The sequence below is a fragment of the Cimex lectularius genome, unplaced genomic scaffold (genome assembly GCF_000648675.2).
Source record: "Cimex lectularius strain Harlan isolate CLEC.00 unplaced genomic scaffold, Clec_2.1 scaffold14, whole genome shotgun sequence".
Taxonomy (NCBI): domain Eukaryota; kingdom Metazoa; phylum Arthropoda; class Insecta; order Hemiptera; family Cimicidae; genus Cimex; species Cimex lectularius.
In genome coordinates, this window is record NW_019392637.1 from 2,561,580 (window position 1) to 2,587,370 (window position 25,791).

Consider the following 25,791-nt stretch of genomic DNA (forward strand, 5'->3'; position numbering starts at 1 on the left):
TTTTTTTAATCCAAAATGGATACTCATGTCCAATCGTTTATTATCCCTACATAAAAAATACATATCTGCTCTTGATACTATTGTTGTTCAAAAATCAAAACTGGATATAAGTCCCTGATGAGTTTTGTTATTTTTTTATTCAAGAACACAATTATACATAAAACATTATACACACTTCTGATCGTTCATTATCCCTAGATAAAAAAGGAATATCTGCTCTTGATATTATTGCTGTTAAATAAATAAATCAGTAATTGACATCAACTCCTGATAATATTGGTCATTTTTTTGGATATCAGCTCCTGATAATATTGGTCATTTTTTTGGATAACAGTTCCTGATAATATTGGTCATTTTTTGGATATCAGTTCCTGAAGTTTTGGTCATTTTTTGGATATCAGCTCCTGATAATATTGGTCATTTTTTGGATATCAGTTCCTGAAGTTTTGGTCATTTTTTGGATATCAGCTCCTGATAAGTTTTTGTTATCTTTTAATGTTAATTATAAATGATTTTTCATTTCTGATCTTTTCTTATCCTCAGATGAAAAAGGAATAGCTTGTATATAAATCAAAAATAGATCCATCGATTAAAAGTGGATAGTAACTTTTGATACATTCTTTATTTATCAGTCAAAAATGGATATTTCGTCCAAATACTTTCTTATTCGTTGAACATAAACGGATGTCAGTTTCTAAAGATATTATTTATCAGTCAATAATTGACGTCACCTTCTGGCCATTTTTGTTACGTATTGTTCAGCATTGGGTAGATCTTTTTGTTATTTACCGATCAAAATAGATATTTGTTAGTATTCATTGGTGAAAAATGAATCCTTGTACAGCCATTTATACCATTCTAATTTAAAGGCAATATCGATCGTTTTTGAAGGTTTTTAATCTGTTTTTCTTCTTTGTCTCTGTAATCGTCGTGTGTGTGTCTGTGAGCTCATCTTTGCGGGACGAGCTTTTTGAACACTGCTCCGGCTGGCAGATAGAGCACAAAAGGCCCTCTCTTCACCGTGTGAACCTCGCCGGGACCGGCTTATCTTGATTTCTCTACGTACGCTAGGCAGCTGCTCATGAATAGGCAAATGTTCCTCCACCACCGGCCTCGAGGATTTTTCTTTCCCGGGGAAAAATGAGGAAAACCCCTTTTCGTCGTTCCGTTGCGATTGTTCCGGTGTGCAAGCGGGCCGAGTTCCTGTTGGGCCAGTTCCGTCTCGCTTCTTATCGATCCCCCCCGCCTAGGCGTGCGGTGCCGTTCTCCTCAGACCGCGTTTGTGAAATCCGTGTCAAGGGGAGTCGGGTCGGATTTTCCCGCGGGGTTTTGCGAAACTGGCGAGAAAACAACGCCTCTTGCAGAAATAACCATTTTTCTTTTCTTTTTCCCCTCCCTGGTCCGGAAGGAAGGAGGATTTTCACAATGGGAATGAAAAGATACTAAGAGACGGACTTGGCGGGCGGTTTCGGGCTGATTGCGATAAAATACCGCCCACCATTTGCTGTTGATTCAAGCTTGCCTTTCTTCGTCGAGTTTTCTACAACAAGAATACAATTTGAGTGTAAAAAAGCGAATTTTAGCGGGCCAGATATGATAATTTCAGATGAAACTTGGATTATTTGGCACAATTCTGGTTATTGGCAGAGTTTGGCCCTTTTTTGGTCCGTCCATTTACGCCTTTTGTTTTTCTATTTGCCGTGTATTACCTTGCTTACAAGTAGAATTCAACTCCTTAGTAAAACCGTGAAATTAAGGTAACCAGATATGTCAAATTTAGAAGAAACGCGGACCATTTGGTTCAATTCTGGTTATTGTCAGATTTTGACCATTTTTGGTCCATCCATCTACTCTTTTCGCCTTTCCATCGTACCTGTATTGTTTTACCAACATGTAGAATTTAATTCGATAGTAAAAAAAGTGAAATCAATGGGGCCAAATATGACAATTTCAGATGAAACTCGGATCATTTGGCACAATTCTGGTTAATGGCAGAGTTTGGCCATTTTTGGTCCGTGGCTTTTTGGTGGCTTTTTTTCCATCGTACCTGGATTATCTTAATTACAAGTAGAATTCAATTCCGTAGAAAAACAATGAAATTAAGCTAGTCAGGTATGTCAAATTTAGGAGAAAATCCTATCATTTGGCACAATCCTGGTTATTGTCATATTTTGACAATTTTTGGTCCTACTATTCATGATTTTTGTTTTTATATCGTACCTGTATTGTCGAATTCAATTCTGCAGTAAAAAAAGTGAAATGAAGGTGGCCTGATATGATAATTTCAGATGAAACTTGGATTATTTGGCACAATTCTGGTTATTGGCAGAGTTTGGCTCTTTTTTTGGTCCGTCTGTCCACGACTTTTGCTTTTCTTATCGTGCCTGAATTGTCTTAGCTAAAAGAAGAAGTCAATNGTGAAATTAAGCTAATCAGATATGTCAAATTTAGAAGAAACTCTTTTCATTTGGCGCAATTCTGGTTCTTGTCAGTTTGATAACTTTTGGTCCGTCCATCTACGCTTTTTATTTTTTTGTCATACCTGCATTGCCTTAACCACAGGTTGAAGACAATTTTATTTAAAACAAGTTTCAATAAACGGACCAGGATACAGGGGAATCATCGATCTCATGATGAGCTTCTTGTTATTGTCCGATTTTGATCATTTTTGATCCGTCTGTTCTCGCTCTTTTATTTAGTCAGAAGTGATTTGTAGTGTAAAAGAGCGAAAATAAGCGGATCGGACATGACAAACTTCGAAGAAACTCGGCTCATTTTAAATTTTAGTAATTCACACATTTTGACCATTTTTGGTTCGTTTACTCTTGTTTATTTCTTCCATAATTATATCTATAACAATATATTCCATAATTATATCTATTGTTCGCTGACCAATTAGAAGTCAATTAAAATTTAAAATAGCGAGAATAACCGAACCAGATATGACAAATTTACAACAAACTGGGCATGTTGGCAAAATTCTTGTTATTCTCAGATTTGGTTCATTTTTGGTACGTTTATCCTCGCTCTTTCTTCATCTGCCGTACCTGTAAGATCTGGCCAACGATTAAAAATCAATTCCAGTTTAAAATACGAAAATAGATAAAGCAAATAAATCCAAACCAATATAGATCAACTCAAACTTTCATCATTTAACCTTTCTTCTCATTCCAACTTAGCTGCCGCATGAGTGGACATGAACTAACCATCTTATCCTCTGTACAAATTCTTTAACGCTATACAGCGAGGCTAGAAGAACCAGATCTGGCAAATAAAAAAGAAATCACTATGGAAATCGACCTACTTTCACACATAGTCAATTTGATCATCTCTGATCATTCTAACCTCGCTGGTTGCCCTCAGAAACGTGACTAGTGCCAATCCCTTCTAGACACTTCTTCTTTAACCAAATACAGCGAGACTAGGCGGACCAGATCTAGCAAATAAAGAAGAAATCACTGAAGAAATCAACCTACTTTCATACACAGGTAATTTGATCATCTCTAGTCTTTCTAACCTCGCTGGTTGTCCTCAGAAACGTCACTATTGCCAATAACTTCTAGACACTTCTTTTTGCCCAAATACAACGAGACTAGAAGGACCAGATCTGGAAAATAAAGAAGAAATCACTGAGGAAATCGACCTAATTTCATACACAGTCAATTTGATCATCTCTGGTCATTCTAACCTCGCTGGTTGCTCTCAGAAACGTGACTAGTGCCAGTAACTTCTAGACACTTCTTCTTTGACCAAACACAGCCAGACTAGGCGGACCAGATCTGGCAAAGAAAAAGCAATTAGCTGTTGAATATCCACAGACTTCCATTACAAGCAATTTGACCATTTCTGGTCTTTCTAACCTCGCAGGTCGCCTTCAGAATTGTGATTAGTGGAATACCTTCTAGACGGGCAATTCTATTCTTTGGCCAAATACAGCGAGACTGGACGGACGAAATCTAGCAAATAAAGATGAAATCATTGAGGAAATCGACCTACTTTCATATATAGGCAATTTGATCATCATCTTACTAACTTCGCTGCTTATCCTCAGAACCGTGACTAGCGCCAATACCTTCTAGATACGTCTTCTTTGACCAAATACAATGAGATAGATTGACCAGATGTGGCAAATAAAAAAGAAATCATTCAGGAAATCCACCTCCATTCATACACAGGCAATTTGATCATCTCTGGTCACTCTACCTCACAGGTTGCCAATAGAAGTGTGACTTATGTCCATACCTTCTACACACGATTTCTTTGGCCAAATAAAGGGAGGCTAGAGTACAAGTCTGGCATTTAAAGAACAGCTTTTATTAGAATGTCCACCTACTTTTTGACACAAGCAGTACCTGCACCTCTTACAGTCCATCAACTTTTTTTAAGATTTTCAAGATGTGGGCATATTTTCCGCTTATCCTCCGGGTGTTTTGTGAAGGTACGGACAACAGATGACGCGTGGCCAGTTTCCGAGGGGTGGCGTGTTGCAGGGGGAAGGGTAAAAAACTAGTGGGAAAAATTTTCATGTCTTCTCCTGACTAAAACGTTATCTGTTTGTCCGCAGGTTCCAGTCGGTGCATGAGCCACAACCCCCTTCACCCCTGGCTGAGCAGCAAAAGGCACGAGGGAGGCTGGGGCGAGTCCAAGTCACCCCTGCAGGCCGCCGGCTCGGCCGGGGCCGGGGGTGCAGCCCCGTTCACCTTCCCCCCGACGCCCCCGACGGACGGGGTGCCGGAGCAGACAGGTCACGAGTACAACATGGCCGTCTTCCTCCACCCGGACTCCTCGTCCGCCGGGGTGCCGGACATGAAGCCGGTCATCTCCTCCCAACAAAAGCCCAGGGAAGGTTCGTATCTTTTAAAAAAGATGAGAAATTTCTCTTTTCAGGCCGCGCCATACTCCCAGCCACCATCCCCTTTGAACACTTGAAATTTGGTTTTCAGAAAAAACAGCCCAAATCCTCAAAATTTCACCTTTATTATTCGTTATTATTTCACCTTTTTTTAATTTATTTTTTTAGTTTTCATTTCTAAAATTTTATTTTATTTTATTTCTGTTCATTTTATTTTGCCCCTTTCCTTTTATTTACTTTTTTCTCCTAGCAGGTCACGGCTACTACAACCAGGAGTACAACCACTTCAATTCCTACCACCAACTGATGTTCTCGGAAAAGCAATATTCGAGTAAAGAACCCTCACAAGCGTCCACGTCACAGAATCGTGCCAAGTCGAGGACGAGCGCCGGTAAGAGACTATTAAGCGAGACACTAACCCAAGGAGAACACCGGCACTGGTGTTTTTTCAGCACGATTTGAGCACGTTTTGGGTGTTGGTTTTTTGGCTCATAACACGGCTTTATCTTGTCTAAACTGCTTGGTTTGACGGAACACTCCATGTCTCGGACGAGACGTAGATGTGGAAAACGTCCTAAGATCGTGGCGGTTTTCATCTAGAATCCACCAAATATATCAACCTTCCAATATGTAAATCGATAGCATAATGAATCATCTTTAACGAAATACCAAATTAAGTAGGATTAAGCTGGAATTAAAAAACAAATCTATATGGACATAAAATCCCTCTATACCTTGAGAATAATGAAATTTTGTTCGATCATGTCGTATACGTGTCCAGTTTGGCCAAATCCAGCCATATTCTCCAGATTGTTATAACAACCAAATACCTTTAATTACATAAAATTCGAAAATCCTGCATCTACAAGTTAATGGTAGAGGTGGTTTTGAATTTGGAAAGGGACATGGCGTTTTTTCCCTTTGGAAACGGTTTTCACTATGAACTCAGCAAATATTTTAATTTTTCAATTTGGAAATCGATAGCATAATATACATCTGTCAACCCAAAATATAAAATTGATAAGGGTTCAGCTAAAATTAAAGAAATATCCATATGGATATAAAATCCTTCTAAAACACAAGAATTTTTCGGTTGTGTTCGAATGTGTCATACACGTGCCCAGTTTGACCAAATACAGCCAAATTCTTCACGTTGTTATAACATCAAAATATCTTTATTTGACTAGAAATTGAGAATCCTCCATCGACAGTTTAAAGGTGGAGGTGGTTTTGAATTTAGACAAGGGCTATAACGGTTTTTCCGTTTGGAAATGGCTTTTACCAGGAACCCACGAAATATTTTAATTTCTCAAAGTGCATATCGATAACATAATAAATAATCGTCAACCCAATTCATAAAACTAATACGGGTTATGCTAAATTTAAATAAATATCCATATGGAGATCAAATCCCCTCATAACCCGCGAATCTTTCAATTTTGTTCGAATGTGACATACACGCGCCCAGTTTGACCCAATACAGCCAAATTCTCCAGGTTGTTATACCAACCCAATATCTTTATTTCTCTAGAAATGGAGAATCCTCCATCTACGGGTTAATAGTAGAGGTAGTTTTGAATTTGGTCAAGGGCCATGGCGTTTTTTACATTTGGAAACGGTTTTCACTATGAACTCAGCAAATATTTTAATTTTTCAATGTGCAAATCGATAACATAATAAATGCTCGACAACCCAATACATAAAATTGATAAGGGTTCCGATGAAATTAAAGAAATATCCATATGAACATAAAATCCTTCTAAAACAAAAACAAAAAAAAAATCGATTTAGTTCGAACGTATCATACAAGTGCCCAGTTTGACCAAATCCAGCCAAATTCTCCAGGTTGTTATATCAACCAATTATCTTTATTTGTCTAGAAATGGAGAATCCTCCATCTATGGGTTAATGGTAGAGGTTGTTTTAAATTTGGACAAGGGCCATGGCGTTTTTTTCATTTGAAAACGGTTTTTACCAGGAACCCACGAAATATTTTACGTTCTCGATGTTCCAATCGATAGCATAATAAACAACCGTCAACTCAATATATAAAATTGAAAAGAGTTCAACTAAAATTAATGAAATATCCATATGAACATAAAATCCTTCTAAAACACGAGAATTTTTAAATTTTGTTCGAATGAATGGTACAGGTGTCCAGTTTTCCGGCCAATTTCTCCAGAATATGTTATCAACGAAATATCTTTATTTGTCCAAAATGTGAGAATCCTACATACTCGAGTTAAAGGTGGATGGCAATTTGAATTTAGACAAGCATCTGAAGGTTATTCCCTTTGGGGAATGTTTTCACCCGAAACCCATCAAATATTACAACTTCCCAATAAGCCTATAGTTATATGAGCCGGTTATCTTGATAACTTTCAAAAGTTAACGACGGATGGAGGCTTTTAACGTCAAACTTTTATGACATTTTTTTCCAGAATGCCGTGTCGTTTCTTCATAATGGCATGTAAGACATTGCGGATCCTTCTTGTCTCCGAAAGGGGTTTCTTTTTTTGTTTCAATCCGAGAAAAACTGGTCGGACCAGTTTGTAAATTTACGGGCGGAAACGACTGGGTGTTTTATCGATTGCGAACAGGTGTCCGGGCTGATTGAACGTTCGAAACAGTTAGTGACACACGTAAACGACCGAGGGGGGTGGAGTAGGTGAAAAAACAAGGGACATGAACAACGACATGATTGAAGGGGGCACGTCTTAAACGTGCGTTTACCGACATTAGTCCCACGTGGTGGCTTTCACGTCTAAGTGCCCTCTTGCCGTTTGATTGTTTTTCGATCCGGGCACGTGTCCGCTCGGTCTCGCCCCTTGGGCCGTTTTCTAAATCCGTCTACGGTGGAAAACGAATATTTTCCCATGGGCCGAAGGACGTTCGTCTTTTTCTCTGTCTCCCTCGCACGCTCACAACGGTGAGAAACGCCCTTGACGCCCATGGGATCCTGCTCGGGGCACGGTCTTTTGAAACGGGCGCTTTCCTGCCTTTGGCAACCGGCTAGGAAATTGCGGCCGTTCCATCCGGTGAGTGTTCACCTTGGATTACATCCATCCCTAATGAGACTTGGTCGCAAGAATTGCAAAAAGATCGAGCCGAGATATCCCACAACAATTAGCCCATAACTGTACCGTCAACCGTTCAAACAGCTCAATTTTCCATCTCGGACAATCGATAATCAACCATGAAATCATCGGGATGCAAATGGTTTTTGAATTTTTCAAATACACCTGGGCTCTTTTTCATGCTCACTTCATGTTCTGTGCTTTTTTCATGAGACATCCTTTACAACTATCCTTTCCGAAAATTTTCCCCCAATAAAAGCCATGGAATCCTTTTCAAAATCCGGTAATTTCTTCAAACCCACTAATTTGATTAAAAGTTTTTTTTATTGTTAACCAGCTTAATTTTAATTTAACCCTTTCTTAATCACTCAATAATTGTTCCTGAGCATCTCCAGTTTCATTAAGATTTTGAATTTGCAAAATACGCCCAGGTTCACTTTGTCGTCACTTTTGTATGTTCTGTGTGCTCTCGAAAAACCGCGCGCTTTCCAGACCGCCAAAACCGATTCCAATTTTAACCCTCTCTACAGGTGGCGTGATAATGTAGTAATCGATAGTTCAAAAAAAAGTTCGTGGTTACCTCAGCAGAACCTATGACCTGAGTTGACCTGCGGATAATCTCATCTTAAAAAAGATCATCCTGATAATGATCATTTAAGATTAACCCTAATCCAACTAATCTTCTTTATAAATAAGTAGGTACAACCGTTTTAAACGACCAACAAGTAAAATCTGTAATAAGTGGTCTTCTGATTAAAACTTTTCTTTATTGTTATATATATTATATTATTAATTTTTCACTTAGTCCTTTCTTCAACAGTTAATAATTGTCCCTGATAGTTTGAAGTATCATAAAGTCTTTGAATTTGTCAAGTAAGCCCAGCTTCAATTATCCGTCATTTTTGTACGTTCTGTGTTCTCTTAAAAGAAAACCTTCTACACTCAATTTTTTCCCATTCTGATGATTTTGTTTCGGTATAGAGGTTCAGCGTCACTTTGAACAAAACCAACCATGATTACCTACGCAGAACCCATTTCATCTTTTTAAAAAAAGATCATACTGATAATGATACAAAACTTATCTTTTTCAATAATAATTAGTTCCAACCATTAACTAACAAGTCAAATCTGTAGTACATATGGCCTCCTGATTAGAATTTTCTCTTATTGTTCAACCTGTTTAATTTTGACTTAACCCTTTCTTCAACAGTCAATAATTGTCCCTGACCGTCTGATGTTTCATAAAGTCTTTGAATTTTTCAAGTTTGCCCAGGTTCTCTTAGCTGTCACTTTTGTACTTTCTGTGTTCTCAACGAAAACCTCCGCTTTTGATACGTTCAAGACCATCCAAGCCGACCAGAGGGGTCTCGCAAAAAAATTGCCAACAAAAAACCGTTCATAACTACGCGAGTAGACCTCGGGCTCTGTGATGACCTGCAGATAAACACGCTTGAAGAAAAGATCATTCTGATAATAATCTTTAAAGATTAACCCTAATCTAACTAATCTTCTTGATAAACAAGTATTTACAACCATTATAAACTGCTAACAAGTAAATCTGTAACAGATGGTCTTCTGGTTTAGAAATTTTCTTTATGGTTTAACATATTTCATTTTGACTTAACCCTTTCTTCAACAGTCAAGTCCCTGACAGTCATAAGTTTCATAGGTCTTTGAATTTTTAAGTACGCCCAGGTTCACCTAGATATCACTTTTATATATTCTGTGTTCTCACGAATGAAAACCTCTTTTTGACGCGTACCAGACCGTCCCAACCGGCCCTAAAAAAATTGTCTATTCTCCCCTAGTGTATAAGTCGAGTCCGAACCAACCCAAATTTTTTTTACATTCAGACGATGTCGTGATAGTGTACAAATCGAGTTTTTTCGCCAAAAAGCAAAAATTCAATAATGATTATCTCAGTTGACCTCAGGCCTATGATGTTAATCTAGCTTAAAAAACTGTCAATTCTCCTGAGGACGTGTTGATGTAGAAGTTCTGTTTCTTAAAAATAAACCCGTCGATGATTACTCCAGCAGACTAACTAATCAAATCTGTTTTAGATGGTCTCCCGGTTAGAATTTTCCGTTATGATTTAACTTGTTTCATTTTGACTTAAGCCTTTCCTCAACAGTCAATATTTGGTCCTAGCGGTCTGATGATTTATAATGTCTTTAAATTTTTCAACTACGCGTAGGTTCACTATGTCGTCACTTTTGTATCGTCTGTGTTCTCTCGAAAGAAAACCTCCGCTTTCGACGCGTTTCAGGCCGTCCGGACGTAAAAAAATATTCCATTCTGCTGACGACGTGTGGTTGTAGAAGTACGGTGTTTCTTAAAAACATAGCCTTCGATTATTATTCCATCAGACTAACAGGACCAATCTGTAACACATGGCCTCCCGATTGAAATTTTTCTTTATTGTTAACCAGTTTTGGTGTTGTTCTTTCTTTAATACTCAATATTTGTTCCTGACCTTCTGATGATTTATAAAGTTTTTGAATTTTTCAAGTATGCCTAGGTTCACTATGTCATCACTATTGTATATTCTGTGTTCTTTGAAGATGAAAAGCTTGTTTTTAATGGTTTGTGCGGTTTAGACGGTGCGGATTTTGCGGGAGTGGTTTAATTAATTAATATTGAGTTTTTTACAATGATTTTTTTTTTTAATTTTTGAATTGAATCTTGGCCAGCAACAAAGAGAGAGAGAGAGAAAGAGAGAGAGAGAGAGAGAGAGAGAGAGAGAGAGAGAGAAAAAACTATTCCTTAAAGGTTTACCTTTCTTTTTTTGTACGTAGTAGCCAAGGGATTATTGTTGGTTGTCAATTAGCGTCCAGATTAGGCTTTTAGAAGCCCCGGGTTTTACACTGCTTTTAAACAGGCCGGTCGTTATAATTATTTTTTAAAAGGGGGCCCAGGTAGCGAGAAAAAGGGCGCCCTGGGGGCGTAATTTCACACCCGGGGGATTCGTAGTAAAAAAAAAGGTTTGTCTTTCTTCTGATTCAATTCGCGTTTTAACGAGAGGGTGGCTATTCGGTTGCCGTTTGATTGATCGAGGGTCGATTAAGGGTTCTGTCGATTTTCCACCCTGGATTGTTTTTATGGATCAGCCCTCGAGTTTTCGATAGGATTCGATTTGGACTCTCTCTCTCTCTCTCTCTCTCTCTCTCTCTCTCTCTCTCTCTCTCTCTCATTTTCGTAGCCAGAATTCATTCGAAAGTCAAACAGGGTGTCGTGACCGTTTCATCTCTGATTACCGTCTTTCCGCTGCCCCTGGGTTATTAACAGGGAAGGAAAAAGATCGTGAGGGGCAACGGCGGATTAATTCCGGAGCCAAACCGTTGTGAAATATCCGTACAACGGGCCCACCCATGCCATTAGGCTAATAACGTTCCTGGTTATAATTTTTTTCCTTTCCACTCTGGGCCTGGAAATGTACCTCTCTTGGTTCTAACTAGATTTAAATTTCAGAAGGACGGGAGTGCGTCAACTGCGGGGCCACCTCGACGCCCCTGTGGAGGCGGGACGGCACGGGCCACTACCTCTGCAACGCCTGCGGACTCTACTATAAGATGAACGGTCAGAACCGGCCGTTGATCAAACCCAAAAGAAGACTGGTATGTACACAACAAACATTCAACTATAGTTCAATAAGCGAAAAAACGAAATTCATAAACGCCTGAAGTGGGTTTTTGAAGTTGTCCGAAACTCCTAGGTGTATTGTGTTCTGATCTAATTTTTCCTCCGTGGAAATGAGGTTAACATATCACCAGGAGACCTAAAAAAACACGATTTAAATTTTTTATATATTTTACGGTCTAGGCTTCGGAAGAAAACCCGCGGTTTACTATTTTTTCACGAAAACACAGAACATTGAAAGAAATCAGCAAGTGAACCTCGTCCAAAATCAACGCGAGAAACACCATATTGTCCAGCAAGCAATCCAGAACAACAATTAACCACTAAAGAAACAATAAAAACAACTAACAATAAAATAATTAAGACTTAAAATAATATAACCTTAATAATAATTAATTTAAGTAAAAAGGGTTATCATTAACAAATATAAAAAATGGATGATTTCATAATTTCATAAACTGTATTTCGGGTCAGATCTAAAAAAACAGCACTTTCTAACGTTTTCCGAATTGTGCGGTCATTATTTCCAGAGAAAATAGTGTTTTTATATTAGCAAATAGCACAGAACATGTAAAGAACCTGAAAGTGAACCTCACCAGAAGTCAAAGTGAAAAACGTTCGCTTGTCCAGAATACTAACCAGAACAACAATCAACCATCAAAAACAAAAAATATTAATTAACCCATAAAATATTGATTTTATGTTTAAACCAACAGAGAATTTATGGCTTTTACTTGTTTAACTAAAATTACCGATTAGTTAATTAAAATGTCATCAACAGACTTAAAAATATATTGTTTGGAAAAATTTACATATTGGACGGGCGAAATTTTTGGAGAGAACATGGTTTCTTCTCTTTTTACAAGAGCACAGAACATTGGAAGAAACCAGAAAGTGAACCTCATCAGACGTCAAAGTGAAAAACGTCCTCTTATCCAGAATACTAACCCCAACAAAAATCAATCATCAAAGACAAAAAAACATTAATTAAACCATGTCTAATATTGATTTTATGAATTCACTATTTTTCGTGGTCGCTTGACCAATTAATAACATTCAATTAATTAAGGTTTTAAGTTGAGATAAAAAAAAGTTGAGCTATCGTGACTTCGATCCCCTCGGGCACTAACTTCCCATCTCAACCCCACCTTTTGAAATTTCCCTCCTTGAATTTAATGAATTGATTTTATGTTTAAACCAACAGAGTATTTACGGCTTTTACTTTTTTTAAACTAAAATGATCAATTAGGTGGTTAAAATATCATCAGACTTAAAAAATATATTTAAACAAAATTACATATGAATAGACGAAATTTTTGGAGAGAACATGGTTTCTTCTCTACTTACAAGAGCACAGATCATGGGAAGAAACCAGGAAGTGACCCGAGTCGGAAATCGACGGGAAAAACGCCAAATGGTCCAAAAGGCGATCAGAACAAGAATCAAATTTCAAAAAAATAATTAAGACCTGTTCAAACTTGATTTTCACGTTTGAAAATACCTTGAGGTTTTGGGTCTTTTTGATTATTTCTTGAACGATTGTGCAAATTATTTATATTATTGCGAGAGAAAAGCGTTAAATTGTCATTAAAATGTATACAAGCAGTATATTAAAGTTTTTCCTAATTGCTAAAACGCCGCGTTTTACCACTTTTCACGAAAACGCAGGATATTTAGAAAAAAAGTTCGTGAACGCCGTAAATTTTCGTATCGTGTGGCACCGTTTTAAACGTCGATTAAACAGCGATAATGCAAAGGATAAGAATGGATTAACAAAGAGCAAAGCTGTTTAAAGTCACCTAGCAGGATTTTTATTGGCAGCGCCCGACCCAGGAAGTGTGCGATGACAAATGTGAAATTTAAACCGGCGAACCGGCCCAAGAACGTTAAATAACAGACTAGGAAAGACAAAATAACGATTCTCCCGTACAAAAAGCCTACGTGTCAAAATCTTAGAACAAGTCAAATGGGCAAAAGTTGGAGATTTCTTTCCCCGCCTCGGCCCCGGGACCGGCCCGTTTTCGAAAGGGCGCTCGTACATCACCCGGGGCCCAATATTGAATTTGGTCCATTCAATTATCGAGGGGCATAACTTATCCGGGAGTGGCACCGGGGCAACGGTGAAACGGGCCCCTTGGTGAAAGCACGCTCCTCGTTAAACGGGTGATTTAACCGAAGAGGCTCTCAGCGTTGACTTTTAGCCACGTGACGGAGGGAATAATATACGGCCTAGGCATTCGTTGTTTCATTTTATAGGTCAAACGGCTCTTTGTTTTTTCTCGTATGCGAGGTGCCGCAGTGCCGAAACAATTATCGACACGATCTACGGGCCGTTGATCATTGGACGAAGTAAATCGTCGACAGCTGGATCGTGTCACACCAATACACAGCATACGTAATGAAATTTGATAAGAAATAAATGTCTCAATTTAATTGAACAAGAAAAACACGAGTTCCTCAATTACCTACCAGGAACTTTTAACGTAGCAATATTATTTAAATAATAAACAAAAGCTCATAAATCCTCAGAGCGTGTCAGTGTTTTAAACGCAAGATCAATTTTTAACACGTTTAATTATTTTCTTTTGTTTCGTTGATGGTTTATTGTTTGTCTGGATTGTCTCCCGGACATGATGACTTTTTTCGCATTAACCACAGACGAGGTTCACTTTCTGGTTCTTCTAATGTTCTGTGTTTTTGTGAAAAGTGTAAAAGTCAGAGTTTTGTTCCAGAAATATCGACCGTACAATATGTCAAACCTTCAAATAATCTATTTCGCGCATCTGCTTATTACAAACTAACCATTATAACACAGAAAAAAATTCATAAAGCTTCAGGTTGTTCTTCAGTGTAAGACTGGTTTTTTATATGTCATCTATCTTTTTGTTTCTTTGATGGTTGATTCTTTTACTGGATCGTCTGCCGGGCATGATGACATTTTTCGCGTTGATCAATGACGAGGTTCACTTTCTAGTTTCTTTTAATGTTCTGTGTTTTCATGAAAAGATAGCAAACGCTGGTTTTCCTAAAAAATCTCAACCGTAAAATATATAAATCTTTCCAATAATGGGTTTTGCATGTTTGTTGATAACAATTTAACGCTTTTTTTCTACGGGGAAAAAATCGTACAGTTAAAAACCTAAAAGCCATAAATACTCTGTTGGTTTAAATATAAGATCAATATTTAGCACGGTTTAATTAATGTTTTTTATCTTCCATGGTTGATTGTTGTTCTGGATGGTATTCTAAGAGGACGTTTTCTCCTTGTCGTTTTACGAGGTTCACTTTCTGGTTTCCCTCAATGTTCTATGCCCTTAGAAAATAGAAAATCACTAGTTTCACTGAAAATACTGACCGCACAATATGGCAAAAGTTAAAAATGCTGTTTTTCAGATCTCGCAGTGAAAATTTTAGCCGTTTATTTTTTTTAGTTTTTTAAAAGCTAGTTTAGTTAAAGCAAAAGAAATATAACTTCATATTTGATTGATTTTTTAGATTTTTGTGTTTTTGATGTTTGATTGTTGTTCTGATTAGTATTCTGGATAAGAGGAAGTTTTTCACTTTGACGTTTGATGAGGTTCACTTTCTGGTTCTTTACATGTTCTGTGCTCTTTGCAAGTATAAAACGCTATTTTCTCAGGAAATACTAGCCTCATAATGTGGGAAACGTTAGAAATTGGTGTTTTTTTAGATCTGACGCCGAAAATATTAGCCTTTTTTTAAGTAAAATTTTTTGAAAGTCTTATGCAGTTAAAGCAAAAGACATAAAACTTTTTATTTGATTGATTTTTAAGATATGTTAATTGAGTTTTTGTATGTCTTTGATGGTTGATTGTTATCCTGGATTTTATTCTGGATGAGCAGACGTTTTTTGCCTTGACTTCTGATGAGGTACACTTTCTGGTTTCACTCAATGTTCTGTGCTTTTCCGACGTTGGCCGATGCATTACGGCCCCAACAAGCCGTATTTGCGAAATCGTGTATCCTTATATATTGATCCAAGGGGGCATATTGCCCCGGTCGTGACGGGCATGCGCCCCCTCCCCCTCTCCAACAAAACCCCGGGGGGTAACGATTTTCCACCCCCTGGCACCTGGGGTGGCCATTTTGGCCCCCTTTTATGTAAGCGGATCGATTGGGGCGTGTTTTACCGAATGGAGGCCGGAATGACACCGGAATGGTATTTGCATGTAAAAGCCACCCCCCTCGCACCAAAAAGGGGTAAGTTTTTACACCGTTGCCGGCTGTAATGCGTATTAAATACATGCTGATCCTATTCGCTTTTGAATCATCTTCAGTCTCCGAAAACTCGGGCCAAGCTGAACTCAGTAAGGGGGAAAAGCGAGAGTTGGCGTGACATTGACCGTATAATGGAAACAAACAAAGCCGACGCTTTACATTTTTTCTACTAACCCCCTCTATTAAAATAACGAATCCTCCAGCCAAGGGAAAAAAATAACACACAAGACATCACCAAAGACAAATTCATAAGGGCGTAATCAACTCATGAATAAATCATGAAAAAAGGTGAAATGAGAAAACATGAAATGGTTTATCAAAGATCACTTTGTTAGCAATCCGGTTTTTTTCAAAACAAAATCTTTTAATAAAAGTGCTCATTCTGTTATCGGCCGATCTACAAGGAATTAATCAACTAATAGCAGAATTACAAAAAAATACTAGTTTCTTGTTTAATTCTTTGGTACTGTATTTTATTATGTTTTTTCTTTCTTTGAACATTGATCAATGATCACGATGTGCTTAAAAGCTAAACAGACTTTTTCACGTTGCAATCCGTCGATGTTCATGCTCAAGCCAAATCTCACTATCTGTGTTCTTGATCGAAAACCGTTTCCCTCTGATCTGAACAAAACAAACGGATTTTCTTTAACATCCGCTCGTCCAAAGATCACCAAAAACAACAGACGTCATAAAAAAGTGAAAAACATTCTAATTTTTTTAAAAAAGAATCTTACAATAAACAACACTAAACAGAAAAATGACATACATAGTTACGAGGCCTTTGTGACATTGAATTAATTTTTCTTAAATTAACTACAGCATTTAATATCAAGTTTTAAACATACTTTCTCATCTAAGATTCACCTATTTTTTATCACATCTTCCTTGCTGTAGAAAAAAAAAACTGTAGGCTTATTTTGATAATTTTTTATATTGATTTGTTATTTCTCTTGGTTTCCTTTTATTTTTATAATCAGTTAGTATTCATTGGCTTGATCTTGTTTTAAACTGTACTTTCTCATTTTCAGATCCGCCAGCGTGATCTCCCTTCCTGTGTAATCATTTTTTAGTTCAATTTTCCCATGTGGTCGCGTTCGTCGATGTGTCGAATTTTTTTTGGCTCAACTATTGTTTGTGTTAGTTTGTTTATTGACGGTTTTGTTTCTCTGTAAATCAATGATCAACCTGCATCGGTTAACAAGCGGAATGGCATTTTTTAAATTAAATCGGACGATGTTTATATTCATGTTTGTGTCTTGCATTCTGTGATGGAAAATCAAGCTGACGAGTATTCTTCCTGAAAATCATTCTTTATATTTTTTTTTGCCGCTCTATAATTGCAAATCACATTTTCTAACTTACACATTTATCATTCTATGAACAGATAAGATCAAGCATAAGAATAAAAAAACAATAAAACCACACAAAGAAACAAAATTTGATTAATATTTTTCCAAATTATTTTTAAAACCTGTTTAATTGTCTTTATTTTCTGTCTTAGATTGTTGATCATTCTTCCCTATCGGTTTTTGAGTTTAACAATGTCTTTTGTGATAAAATCCGCTCATGTTCATGTTTGTGTGTTATCTGTGTTCTTGTTAGAAAAAATATAGAGTATTCTTTCTCAAAATCATTTTTATATTTTTATCGCTTTGTCACTCCTAATCATTGTTTCTCATTTGTATACTTATGAATCAATCGACGGATAAAAACAAAAATCTATTAAACCACACAAGTAGACAAAAAGTTACGAATATTTTGTTTTGATTTTTTTTAACCTGCTTAAATAACTTTAAGGCTTGTCTTTGATTATTAATCTTTGTTCTATATTGGTATCTGAGTGGAACGGTGTTTTTTACGTTAAAATCCGTCGATGTTCATTTTTATTCTTTATCTTGTTTACTGTGTCCTTGGACCTTGAATAAGCGGATTTTAATTCAGTTCCAGGTGAACAATGGTAGATTTTTTTCTCAAATCATCCGTCCATCTATTTACCCCCTCTGGGATGCCATCTATAATGTATTTTGTGAATTTTGAACCTGTGAATGTTGAATCGTCATCCCTCTTTCTGCGATCCTTGTGATGATTGTGTTGTTTTTTTCTCCGTCAAATTGATTAGGAGAAGTGGAGCCAAATGGAACACACGACTTTTACGTCGTGGCATTGTGAGAATATAATAGCAATAATAACAACAACCACCGGTGCCTCGTGTGTTGTTGTGTGTTTCTACTTAGCGCTAATGGATCCACCGGACAAAGAATGTTCGCCCTACATCAAAACTGGCAGCCTCTTATTACGTCCAATGACAGCGCTACCGCGTATAATTGTGCTCTCGTATTGAGACGATAACTCTTCTTTCCATCCACGGATTCTTTTTTTCCCTCTCGCCTCCTCCCTTCCCCCTCACCCTTTTACCAGGCGGGTTCCCTTTCACCGATTCACGCGGGGAGGAATGCGCAAGACTGGGCCGTTATCTCCACCCACCTCGACGGAAGAAGGAAAAAAAGGGAAAAAATTTTGGAAAAAAGAAAGGGAATGAGGCAAAAACAAGGAAAATTCGGGTAAAGCGGAACCAAAGTACCGAGAAAATAAGACCACCATGAACATGAACATCTACGTGTTTTAACGTAAAAAACACCTTTTAACCCATAAACCACTAAAGAAAAAAAATTAAAGACAGAAAATAAAAATAATTAAATACGTTAAAATATTTTAAACAATACATTCGTCAATTTTTGTATTTTTCTAAATTCTTATACTTTATTTTTTCTGTTGCAAGAATGATAAGTATTTAACTGAAAAAGAATGATTTGGAGAGATAGATGAATAAAAAAATATAAACACTGATTTTGAGGAAGAATACGCGATAGCTTTTTTCAACAAGAACACAGATAACAAGACACAAACATGAACATGAACATTAGCCGATTTTAACATAAAAAACGTTGTTAAACTCAAAAACCAATAGGGAAGAAAGATCATCAAAGACAGAAAATAATGACAATTAATCAGGTTTTAAAAATAATTTTAAAAAATATTCATCAAATTTTATCTCTTTGTGTGGTTTCATTGTTTTTTATTCTTATGCTTGATCTTATCTGTTCATACTTTGATAAATGTGTAAGTTAGAACATGTGGTATGGAATGATAGACCGGCAAAAAAAAAAATCATAATCATATATATATATATATATATATATATATATATATATAATGATTTTGAGGAAGAATACTCCATTTTCCGTTTTCCAACAAGAACATAGAATGTTTGTTCCTTACATTAACATGAACATCGTCCGATTTGAATGTAAAAAATGCCATTTCGTTTGTTAACCGATGATTGATTATTGATTTACAAAGAAAGAAAACCCGTAAACAAACAAATATAAACAATAATTAAACTAAAAACCCTCGACGAACGCGACCACGTGGGAGTATTAACGAAAAAATGATTACACAGGAAGGTTGACAGATTGACAATGAGAAAGTACAGTTGAAAACTAGAAATAATAATTGATAATAAAGATAAATATAACAATTGAAATCGACAAAAAGTCAAAATTTCTGTGCTTCTTAACCATAGAAAACATGACATATTTTATATGAGCACAACGTTTTTGATATCACTATAAAAAATGTACGGCAGGGGAAACGTAGATGAGAAAGTACTGCTTAAAACCTGACTTTCAACGTAAATTTTTTTAAAAATTAAATCAATGTCTCAAAGGCCCCGTAACAATGTATGTCTTTTTTCTGTTTAATATTGTGTATTATAAGTTTCTTTTTTTTAATTAGAACGTTTTCACATTTTTATTATGTATGTTGTTTTTGGTTATCTTTGGACGAGCAGATTTGAAAGAAAATCCGTTTGATTCATTCAGATAGGGGATAATCGGTTTTCGATCAAGAACACAGATAATGAGATTTGTCTTGAACATGAACGTCACCGGATTGCAACGCGGAAAATCCCGTTTCATTCTTAGGCACGTCGTGATCATTTGCCAATGTCCACAGAAAAAATATTGAATACTGCTAAACGTGTAAAAATTGTTTGGTTGAGGAATGAGTGAATTTTTTTTGTATTTTGGGGGATGAAAGGATCTCTACCCTTGGAAGAGGGGTAATGTAAGCGTCCTTACCGTTAAATTGCCGGGGTGGAGTTTACAAAAGGATTCTAAACAATGAAGCTTTTAAGTTGCCAGTCGTGAGAGAAGGGTGGCGATCTTATGAAAGGGGGGAGGATTTAACGGCCATGTACAAGCGCCATTTTTGAAAAGAGAGGGATGTAGATGTATTTTAGAGATAATAAATAGACAAAAGGTGAAAGAGGAGTGGCGTTGTGATAAAAACGGCAGATGGGTCCGGGGTGGGACGCGCTTTTCCACAGGATTGAGCCGTCTCGGTGGAAAACGAGGCGTGGAAGTACGATGTAGACGAAATGGGCCGCGGTGGCAACCGGCGTCCATCAGGGCCTGGCAGCCGGCAATTATTCCGGCCCGGGCGGACTGCTACCAACTAAACACAGGGCCCGGGGACGTGGCGTGGTTGATGGATCGCTCTTCGGGCTTCCGTACATCATCCGGACGACCGGGGAGACGGATCACGATCCGGCGTTTTTTTCCCTTTCTTTCCCCGAAATGTTCTTGGAAGGCCGTGGGAGAAATACAGCCAATTCGGACGGACAGACGGAAAAGTTGAGTGGATGAAAGAAGAAATCAAAAGAACCAAAAATTAACGCAGAGAGACCAGTGATTATGGACGTTTTTCAAGATTTGCCAGTAAAGCACAGATAACAAGATCATAGAGAACCTCATTGGAGCGAAACGAGACAAATAGCATTTTATCAATTAAGCCATCAGATTTGACGATTTGCCAATAAGGACAGAAAAAAGCTCACAAAACAGGCCAAATTGTACCCTTTCCACCCGGACATTCCACCTAACCATACTGGAAAAATCATTCCTATCCAAAATTAACAAGAAAACCGTAGCCCAAAAATTGAAAGAAGAAAAAATCATGCAAAAACCCAACGATTTGAGGGTGTTTTTCGTGTTTTATGGAAAAGCTCAGATAACAAGAACATAGAGAACCTCAACGGAGTGAAATGCGACAAAATTCATTTTATCAATTAATCCTTCAGGTTTGTCGATTTGCCAATAAGGACAGAAAAACCTCATAAAACAGGCCAAATTGTACTCCTTCCACCCGGAGATTCCACCTATCCATATTGGAAAAATCATTCCTATTCAAACTTAACAAGAAACCAAGAACTACAAAATTGATAGAAGAAAAATTAGAAAAAATTCACGCAAAAAAGTCCAGCGATTTACGGTTGTGTTTCATATTTTGCAAAAAGCACACGTAACAAGAACATAGAGAACTTCAAGGGAGAAAACGAGACTAAAAGCATTTATCAATTAAGCTATCAGGTTTGACAGTCTGCCAATAATAACAGGAAAAAACCAAATAAAACAGGCCAAATTGTACACTTTCCACCCGGAAATTCCATCTATCCTTACTGGAAAATTAGTCTTGTCCAAAATTAACAACAAAACCTAGGACTTAAAAATTGAAAAAAAATTGTGAAAAAAGTGGCAAAAAGAAAAAAAATCATGCCAAAAACGAGCGATTTTGAAGTTTTGACGAAAAGCATAGATAACAAGAACATAGAGCCATCAGGTTTGTGAGTTTGCCTGTAAGGACAGAAAAACCTCATAAAACTGGCCAAATTGTACACTTTTCACCCACCCGGAAATGCCATCTATTCATACTGGAAAAATCTTTCTTGCCCAAAATTTAACAGAAAACTGTAGACTAAAAAATTGAAAGAAGAAAACATTCGTGCAAAAAAATCAGCGATTTGCGGCTGTTTTTTATGTTTTAAGGAAAATCACAGATAACAAGAACATAGAGAACCTCAACGGAGTGAAATGCGACAAAATGCATTTTATCAATTAATCCTTCAGGTTTGTCAATTTTCTAATAAGGACAGAAAAAAGCGTCTAAAAACAGACCAAATTTTACACTTTTCACCCAGGAATTCCACCAATCCATACTGGAATGTTTGTCTTGATCAAAATAAAAAAACAATATCGACTAAAAAAAATGAAAAAAGGAAAAATTCATGCAAAATGACCAATGATTTATAGTTTTTTTTAACGATTTAGCCAAATACACATATAACAGGAACATAGATAACCTCAAGAGAGCGAAACGATTTATAAAGCATTTTATCAATTCATCCTTCAGGTTTGACGATTTGCCAATAAGGACAGAAAAAACCTCACAAAACAGGCAAAATTATACAATTTTCACTCGGGCATTTTCCCTAACCTGTCCAAAACCTTAGTACACAATTGAAAGAAGGCGAAAATGAAAAATTCTGTATTACAAAACCGGCGATTTATGGCTGTTATACCGGATTGGGCAGAAACCACAGATAATAAGGAAATAGGGAACCTCAACGTAGAGTAATGGAACAAAGCACTTTGTTTGAACCTATCCAAATACTTTCAAAACCTGAACAGGAAGGCAGAAATAAAGAGAAAGAATTACGTAAAACTAGAAAAATTTCAAAACGTTTCAGAAGGAAAATTGACCAATTGCGATTGTTTCTGACTACCGTCTTCGGGATCAGCGGTACCGGGCGGGTCCCAAACGGTACTGCCAGGCTCCATGAATCACCGTCCGCTAACAAGCCATATGCAAAGTAACTCGTCCACCGGATTGTTTCTGCTCAACCGGGCCAATTACCGCGAGTCCTAGGTGACCTATGATGTTTAAAAGTAAGTCTGATGATAGACAAGTTGGAATCCGATTCGTGTGGTCTCAGACTTGTATCCTCACGGGCCCAATTAATGTCCCACGGGACACACGTCATGGCACAATGCACTAATTAGACGTTTCGGTTAAGGGGGGAGAAGAAAGAAAAAAAAGGAAATTTTTTTCCACGGGCGACAATCTGTATTCTGTCCCCTCGTCGGTTTGAATCATGCCCTCGCTAAGACAATAAACTGCTTCGGTCCGGCTTACCTGAGAAGGGCCCCTCTTCGCTTATTTATTGCCCGTCTTCCTCTCTCTTACTCGGCCCGGTGGCTCTGGGCCATATTTCCCCACCCTTTCTAAAAACGGACAGGCCAGCAATTATTTCTTACGTGTTCATCCCTCATGCCTCCTGTTATCGTCCGGCCCTGATGGAATTATATTCGGCTCGCGCTGAAAAAACAAATAACGGCCGGTCTACCCGTGGCCCGATTTGAGGATAATTTAGCAATCGGAATTGTTGACCTTTGGCCGTTGGAGGATATACGGACTTATCTGACAGCCGTGCTTTCCTTTTTTGCCAAACTGCTTATGATCCCGATGAAGATTTTTGTTTTAACACACCTCGGTCGTGCTTATAATTTTCAAAACTACATGTCAAAGTATGGCCCATTTTCAGACCGATTTGATCATAAAATGTGAGATAGAAAATTAAAAAAAAAGTGGAATAAATTAAGTCCACCTGTCAGTACCATCGAAGGCCCAGGCAGGATGAACATATCGGGAATTAAATACATTATGCATACTGACACAGTCGAGAGAAAGATTTAAAAAAAAAGAAGACCAAAGAGAAACAATTACACGTCGGGTTGAATTTACACGGATCATCCTACCAGAAAAAAATCCTAGTGAATTCTTCGGATTATCAGGATACCAAGGCTATCCTTTAATTTTTTTTCTTCCATATTTTCCTTGGTTTGTTTATCCTGTTTTTAAAATAAAGAGATACAGTATAACAAGACACAACGGACAGAATCCCTGCGGTGCGGATTAATGAGAAAAGGCCCTTAAAAAAAACCTTTTGTCCCCCTTTTTGTCACGAAAGCACCCAGGAGGACAAAAGGCCAAGGGGCCCTCCCGCCCCCGCCCTTGCCCTTGGCCCAAAGGGCGTGAAAAAGCCCCCCAGGAATAGAAAGACAGACAAACACTGTCAGAAAGCCACTCGAGGATAATCGATCGAACAAAAGTACAAAAGATTTTAAATTGCCTTTGTGCATTTTTCGAAACGACAATCCGACCTTTTATTGTGTAAGATTTGTTTGTTTACCTTACACAATCCGTCAATAAATGTACCATAAATACCACTTGTACCATTGATTTTTCTCTATAGGAGCTTGTTTTTTTTTTAGGAACAATTATGCTCCTTACAGTTTAATCCTAATAATTCGAAATTGTACTCTTCATAAGAGCTCGTATTTCATTCTCCTAATGCTACTCGTCCTGTGATAATCTAAAAATAGAAGAAACTACGGTATTTTCTTCTTATTTGAAGAGATTAGGCTGAGAAAGTGACTTCTAGTAGATCTGATCCTATTTTTCAAGAATTAAAGGAGCTCCTCTTAATTTTCCAAATCAAAATTACTCCTTATACATCTTTCTTGTGCTATGAAAATCTTAAAGTAGGAGAAACTGGAATATTTTCTTCTAGGACGATGAAATTAGGGTGAGAAAGCAGCTCCCGACGGTTTGCTCCTGATAGAAAGAGCTCCTATAAATTTGACCAAAATCGATGGAGCTCCTGAAAATATTTACGGATAAAAGTTACTCCTGATGATTTGTTCTTGTTCTATGATAATCTAAAAATAAAAGAAACTCCGATATTTTCTTCTTATTTGAAGAGATTCGGCTGAGGAAGTAACTTCTGGTAGTTCTGAGCCTATTTTTCAAGAATCAAATCAAAGTCCTCCTATATATCTTTCTTGTTCTATGATACTCTAAAAGTAGAAGAAACTCGAATATTTTCTTCTAGGTTGATACAATTAGGGTGAGAAAGCAACTCCCGACGGTTTGCTCCTGATAAAAGAGCTCCTATCAATTTATTCAAAATCGACGCAGCTCCTGAAAACATTTACAAATCAACGTTACTCCTGATGGTTTGTTCTTGTTCTGTGATAATCTAAAAATAAAAGAAACTCCGATATTTTCATCTTATTTGAAGAAATTAGGCTGGCAGAGAGACTCCTGATAGAACTGAGCATATTTTTCAAGAATCGAGCTCCTGTCAATTTTTTTAAAGCGAAGTTACTCCTGATGGTTCTTTATTATTCCTCTATATATTAAAAAAGAAGAAACTCCGATTTTATATTATATTTCGAAGAAATTAATTCTGAGACGCCACTCCTGACGTTTGCTCCTGATAGAACGAACTCAATTTCCAATCCAAAATCGAAGGCGCTCCTGCCAATTTTTCCAAACAAAAGTTAGTCATGATATTTCCTCTTGTCTTGTGAGAATAAAAAATAGAGAAAGCCCTCATATTTTGTTCTTAGTTAAAGAATTTGATTGGAAAAGCAACTCCTCGTACAATGAGCAAACTTGTCAAGAATCAACGCAGCTCCTGCCAATTTTTCCAAATGAAACTTTCTCCTGGTTGTTCGTCCTTGTTTTACGGTAAAGAAAACTAGAAGAAATTCAGTTATATATTCTTTTTATTTGAAGAAATCGGGCAGGGAATACAACTCCTTTCGGTTTGCTCTAGATGTCTGCTGGTGTTGCTAAATTTCAATTTATTTAAAACCCAAGGGGCTCCTGTTAATTTCTCTCAATCTAAATTACTCCTGATAGTTCTTCCTTTTCTATGAGAATTAAACAGAAGAAACGCTAAAATTTTCTTCTTAGTTAGACTGGGAATGCCAGTCTTGGTACTTCGAGCCAGTTTCTCAATAATCAAAGTAGCTCCTGTCAATTTTTCTAGATGGAACTTATTCCGAGAGTGTTCGTTCTTGTTTTGTGATAAAGACAACATAGAAAAAATTACGATATTATTTTGTGAATTAAGTAATTTGGAAGAGGAAAGCAACTCCTGACAGTTTGCTCTTGATAGAAAAAACTCCTGCCAATTTCCCCTTATCAGAGTTACTCCTGATATTTTTTAGTTGAATAATTATGCTGGGAATGCAATTCTTGTCGGTTTGCTCTTGATGGAAAGCTGTCCTGATG

The 25,791-nt window shown here is 37.3% G+C and overlaps 1 protein-coding gene across 6 annotated transcripts in view; it reads left to right on the forward strand.

Moving 5' to 3' along the window:
• The window catches only part of LOC106671965 (GATA-binding factor C-like), a 90,569-nt gene that overhangs the window by 33,637 nt on the left and 31,141 nt on the right, over window positions 1–25,791 (forward strand). For 2 of the 6 annotated variants that reach the window (XM_014402987.2, XM_014402989.2), the window contains exons 3-5: window positions 4,565–4,846; window positions 5,103–5,243; window positions 11,401–11,546. In XM_014402987.2, the coding sequence (XP_014258473.1) occupies window positions 4,565–4,846; window positions 5,103–5,243; window positions 11,401–11,546 (569 nt within the window). The remainder of the gene's footprint in view (window positions 1–4,564; window positions 4,847–5,102; window positions 5,244–11,400; window positions 11,547–25,791) is intronic. The other 4 variants (XM_014402988.2, XM_014402990.2, XM_014402992.2 and 1 more) reach the window with 4 other exon arrangements.